This window comes from Dermochelys coriacea, chromosome 3, assembly GCF_009764565.3.
Source record: "Dermochelys coriacea isolate rDerCor1 chromosome 3, rDerCor1.pri.v4, whole genome shotgun sequence".
Lineage (NCBI taxonomy): Eukaryota > Metazoa > Chordata > Testudines > Dermochelyidae > Dermochelys > Dermochelys coriacea.
This window is the reverse complement of record NC_050070.1, coordinates 15313521-15319520: the sequence shown is the minus strand read 5'-3', so window position 1 is coordinate 15319520 and position 6000 is coordinate 15313521. Positions and strand designations below refer to the sequence as shown.

The window sequence follows — 6000 nt, the reverse complement described above, 5'->3', positions numbered from 1 at the left end:
AAGCTGGACAGGCTGCCTTAACCTCACTTCTGAGCACTTCACTTTGCAGTCAGTCTTAACATTCTTTTAACATCATTTAGTTTAAATAGAAAAATAATAAACCAACAATTCCCTCTCAACCTCTGTGCCACTAGTTCATGGGCATTCTTGATCTCAGGGTCTGGTTCCCTGAGGTTATTTTCCTAAAGCTCCAATAGCTGCATCAGCAGCTACAAATCTTACTGAAAGCTGCTCTCAAGGCTAACTCTATGCAGTAGCATCACTGAAGTACTGCAGATGAAGCTTCTGGGAAATGTAGTTTCTCAGCCACTTGTTATACACATACACACCCAGTTTGTTATATATATGTATTTGTGACTGAGTAGCTCACAGCTGTTGAAATAAGTTTCTAACCCGCTGCTTTGAAGACAGATAAACATTTGCAGCCTGAGCCAATTTAAACTGTTGTGAATCTCCTCTCACCCCTGATTAGAAAGCAACCCTCCCTCCCCTCCTTTCCAGAGTGGGCAGAACAACCCGGCTGTGTTTCTTGCCTTGGAATCTTGTCTCCATGGCAGTGATCAGCCAGTGGCATTGACAGGAAAAATAGGCATTATCATCTGTCCTGGACTGAGCCTGGGCAATCTTTCAAGCTGGGAACGGCAGCAGCCAGTTCAAAGCAGTGGGAGGAGCAGCTCCCCAGTCAGTGTGCAGGAAAATGGACATAACGATGGCTGTTCTGTTGGCATTGGTTCTGGGACTTCTTATGGTCAAGTTTGCTTTGTTTCAGCCAAGAAACCCAAATTCCCCACCTTGTGTTAGTGGCTGGATCCCTTGGTTGGGAGCTGCATTTCAGTTTGGGAAAGCTCCCCTGGAGTTTATAGAACAAGCCAGAGTCAAGGTAAGAATTATAATAGGGTGCATGCATCTGTGTTTTGGGGGAGGGGTGCCTGGGAGACCGATGAGGAACCTTTCTGCATTAAATGAATCCCTTACAACATTAAGAAGATTTCTATCATTTTTATTGTAACAGAGAAGCCTCTGGCTGAAATAGGTGATATGTGTGTCAACTGATTGGCAGGTTACCCTAGATACCCTGGACTTGATATTGCAATCACTGTTTTCGCACAATAGTACCTGAGCACCTGATCGGGACACACAATGCATGCAGCTTTTCCTTCTCAGCTGGGTACTGACCTCGGTTCCACATAAGGGGAAACACGTTGTGAAGTGCATTGGGACTGTAAAAGTGTGTACAAGCTGATTGTATGAGGTATCACCTAATACACAGTCAGTAGTGCCAGCTGCATGTGTTCACAAACCATAGGCCGCCCCCCTGATCATGAAATTTAAAAAAAAAAGGGGGAGATTTTTTATTTGCCTCCTTTTGGAGTCTTCAGGGTTCATGTTTTCAAGCTGTTCTCTGCAACGAGTTCTAGAAACTGGGTGGGGTTTGTGTTCCCCCTCCCCAGCCCAGCGCATGAAACCTGAGATTAAAACATAATTTCATGACTCCAGGAGCTGGAGCTTTAAGAAAGACACCAAATATCACAAGACTTGCAATAAAATAAAACTGGCAACAATGTTAGTTCAGGATGAATCACACAAGTTCATACAACCTAGCTGAGCTGCAGAAAAATTCCCTGGCTTTTGAGTGCATAATATATCAACCTTAGTGTTACATAATTGTAAATCTCTCCCTCAGATCTCTTATTATTACATCTAATGTAAATCAAAGGGCAATGTTAGAGCAGGTGCCTGCTGCCATCCAGATGATTCATTTTGCAAAAGAGTTATTTCCAAAACATTCACTTTGAGGACTGAAATTTTCCCATAGTTTATTTCTTGCTGCATGTGATTTCTCTTGCAGGAAGTTGGAGTAATATCCATTTAGATACTTAAGGTTGAAGCTAGAGACTGGGCATGGATTAGACCTCATTGAGGCTTAATGATTTTGGTTGAAAAACAAGCTGTTTGCAAGGAACAAAGGCAATTCAGACCAAGAAGTTGCATTAGAAAATGTCTTTAACATGGAGCAGGAGTTGTCCTATTAGACTCATGGGCTTGATACTTATTTACACCAAGGCCATTTTACACCACTCTGTCATTGTAAAAGGACTTTAACATGGGAATAAATTACATTTACACTTGGTTTAAGGCTCCTTTACACTGTCAGCATGGGATAAAGCATCCTTCAGGTAAAGGAGAATCAGGCCCATTGGGACTACATTAAAGTTAAGTACATGCATAAGGCTTTGCAGGATCAGGGCCATAGACACAATTTATTGTGCATTCCTGTCCAGCTAGCTAAAGGGATACTGGTGAAAAAAATTCTGGAATAAAAGTAATGAAAATTTAGTTAAAGTTTTTCCCTTTTATTGAAACTCAAAGCTATGATGCAAACTTTATTTAGATTTAAAAAATGAAGAAGATGCCTACACATAGCTCAAACTGTCTTCGAAATAGTATAGCATAACCCCAGCAGCATTCAAACAAAAATTCTACCAGTCAGACACTTTGAGAGACTTGTTTTGATCCCTTCATCCATAGGTGCTAACTGCATGGATGCTCCAGGCCTGGAGTACCCATGGAAAAAAAATTAGTGGGTGCTTAGCAACCACAGGCAGCTAAGCTTCCCCCCCCCCTGCCCCCCATGCTTCCTGCCCACCAGCAGCCTTGCCAATCAACTCCTCCCCCTCCCTCCCAGCGCTTCCTGCACACCGGTGAACAGCTGTTCTGTGGCGTGCAGGAAGCGCTGGGAGGGAGGGGGAGGAGTGGGCTCCGTGAGGGGGCAGGAAGAGGCTGGGCAGGGTTGGGGGCTTGGAGGAAGGGGTGGAGTTGAGGCAGGCCTAGGATGGAGGGGGAGTCAAGTGCCCCCCTCTTCACATGGAGAGGAAGTGGGCGCCTATGTCTTCATCATTCTGGGAAGTATCCCTCAGCCCTCTCCAAAAACCCTATCAAACAGATGTCTATTGCAGCATGCCTGGAAGATCACCAACTTAATCAGGCTATTTCAGATCAAGGGAGAGAGAGTAAATTCCAGAGTCCTGGAGCCCTCACAGGGAGTGCCCCTGCCACTATCCCGGACTCTTATAATGATAGGGAGTGCATCTGCCAATCATAGCTGTGGCAGTATGGCATGGGGAGACATACGGTCTCTGGTAGGCATGTTCCAGGCCATTTAGAGCGGCCTAGGTCAGAACCTTTAGATGCATTATTAGGTGCACACTGATTTAAAGACTGTACAGTTTCTATAAAAAATAACAAGGAGTCCTTGTGGCACCTTAAAGACTAACAAATTTATTTGGGCATAAGCTTTTGTGGGCTAGAACCCATTTCATCAGATGCATGGAGTGAAAATACAGGAGCATGTATAAATACATGAAAGAATGGGGGTTGCTTTACTACGTGTGAGGTCAGTCTAACGAGATAAATCAATTAACAGCAGGATACCAAGGGAGGAAAAATAACTTTTGAACTGGTAAGAGAGTGGCCCCTTACAGACAGTTGACAAGAAGGTGTGAGTAACAGTAGGGGGAAATTAAGTTTAGATTTTGTAATGACCCAACTACTCCCAGTCTCTATTCAGGCCTAATCTGATGGTATCCAGTTTGCAAATTAATTCCAGTTCTGCAGCTTCACGCTGGAGTCTGTTTTTGAAGTTTTTTTGTTGAAGAATTGCCACTTTTAGGTCTGTTACTGAGTGACCAGAGAGATTGAAGCGTTCTCCTACTGGTTTTTGAATGTTATGATTCCTGATGTCAGATTTGTGTCCATTTATTCTTTTGTGTAGAGATTGTCCGGTTTGGCCAATGTACATGGCAGAGAGGCATTGCTGGCACATGATGGCATATATCACATTGGTAGATGTGCAGGTGAACGAGCCCTTGGTGTGGCTGATGTGGTTAGATCCTATGATGGAGTCCCTTGAATAGATATGTGGATAGAGTTGGCATCGGGCTTTGTAGCAGGGTTTGGTTCCTGGGTTAGTGTTTTTGTTGTGTAGTGTGTAGTTGCTGGTGAATATTTGCTTCAGATTGGGGGCTGTCTGTAGGCAAGGTGGGTGAGGTAATATCTTCTATTGGACCAACTTCTGTTGGTGAGAGACATAAGCTTCCAAACTACTCAGAGCTATTCTTCCGGGCCTGTTGGGTTCCGGGATGTGGGTGGGTACAAAACCCCACCATGGCTAAAGGCCCCTCCCCCAGCCTCAGGAGAGGTGCCACTTAATCTGGGACTCAAATAGATACAGGGAACAACAGAAGAAAAAATAAGGACAGGTGTGAGGATCAAAGAGTCAAAAATAGGGAATCTGAAAGAGACACCGTATAGAGAACCCCAGACAGCGCCCACTGCTCCTCGAAGCTGTCAAAAACACAAAAAAGAACCTTACAAGAAGTGGAAGATTGGAGAAATGATCAGGGAAGAGTATAAAAATATTGCTCGGGCATTCAGGAGTGAAATCAGGAAGGTCAAATCACACTTGGAGTTGCAGCTAGCAAGAGATGTTAAGAGTAACAAGAAGGGTTTCTTCAGGTATGTTAGCAACAAGAAGAAAGTCAAGGAAAGTGTGGGCCCCTTACTGAATGAGGGAGGCAATCTAGTGACAGAAGATGTGGAAAAAGCTAATGTACTCAATGCTTTTTTTGCCTCTGTCTTCACGAACAAGATCAGCTCCCAGGCTGCTGCACTGGGCAGCACAGCATGGGGAGGAGGTGACCAGCCCTCTATGAAGAAAGAAGTAGTTTGGGACCATTTAGAAAAGCTGGATGAGCACAAGTCCATGGGGCCGGATGCGCTGCATCCGAGAGTGCTAAAAGAGTTGGCAGATGTGATTGCAGAGCCATTGGCCATTATCTTTGAAAACTCATAGTGATCGGGGGAGGTCCCAGATGACTGGAAAAAGGCTAATGTAGTGCCCATCTTTAAAAAAAAGGGAAGAAGGAGGATCCTGGGAACTACAGGCCAGTCAGCCTCACCTCAATCCCTGGAAAAATCATGGAGCAAGTCCTCAAGGAATCAATTCTGAAGCACTTAGAGGAGAGGAAAGTGATCAGGAACAGTCAGCATGGATTCACCAAGGGCAAGTCATGCCTGACTAATGTAATTGCCTTCTATGATGAGATAATGTGGATGAGGGGAAAGCAGTGGACCTGTTGTTCCTTGACTTTAGCAAAGCTTTTGACACGGTCTCCCACAGTATTCTTGCCAGTAAGTTAAAGAAGTATGTGCTGGATGAATGGACGATAAGGTGGATAGAAAGCTGGCTAGATTGTTGAGCTCAACGGGTAGTTGATCAATGGCTCCATGTCTAGTTGGCAGCCAGTATCAAGTGGAGTGCCCCAAGGGTCGGTCCTCGGGCCGGTTTTGTTTAATATCTTCATTAATGATCCGGAGGATGGTGTAGATTGCGCCCTCAGCAAGTTTGCAGATAACACTAAACTGGGAGGAGAGGTAGATACGCTGGAGTGTTGGGATAGGATACAGAGGGCCCTAGACAAATTAGAGGATTGGGCCAAAAGAAATCTGATGAGGTTCAACAAGGACAAGTGCAGAGTCCTGCACTTAGGACGGAAGAATCCCATGCACCGCTACAGACTTGGAACCGAATGGCTAGGCAGCAGTTCTGCAGAAAAGGACCTAGGGGTTACAGTAGACGAGAAGCTGGATATGAGTCAACCGTGTGCCCTTGTTGCCAAGAAGGCCAATGGCATTTTGGGATGTATAAGTAGGGGCATTGCCAGCAGATTGAGGGACGTGATCGTTCCCCTCTATTCGACACTGGTGAGGCCTCATCTGGAGTACTGTGTCCAGTTTTGGGCCCCACACTACAAGAAGGATGTGGAAAAATTGGAAGGAGTCCAGCGGAGGGCAACAAAAATGATTAGGGGACTGGGAGCACATGACTTATGAGGAGAGGCTGAGGGAACTGGGATTGTTTAGTCTGCAGAAGAGGAGAATGAGGGGGGGATTTGATAGCTGCTTTCAACTACCTGAAAGGAGGTTCCAAAGAGGATGGAT

General features: G+C 45.1%; 1 protein-coding gene across 2 annotated transcripts in view; it reads left to right on the top strand.

The window, feature by feature from the left end:
- Nucleotides 1-501: 501 nt before the first annotated feature.
- LOC119852483 (24-hydroxycholesterol 7-alpha-hydroxylase) overlaps nucleotides 502-6000 on the top strand; it is a 56377-nt gene continuing 50878 nt past the window's right edge. Inside the window, exon 1 of one of the 2 annotated variants that reach the window (XM_043510143.1) lies at nucleotides 502-880. In XM_043510143.1, coding sequence (XP_043366078.1) covers nucleotides 698-880 — 183 coding nt within the window. In that variant the 5' untranslated portion in view covers nucleotides 502-697. The remainder of the gene's footprint in view (nucleotides 881-6000) is intronic. The other variant, XM_038393663.2, reaches the window with a different exon arrangement.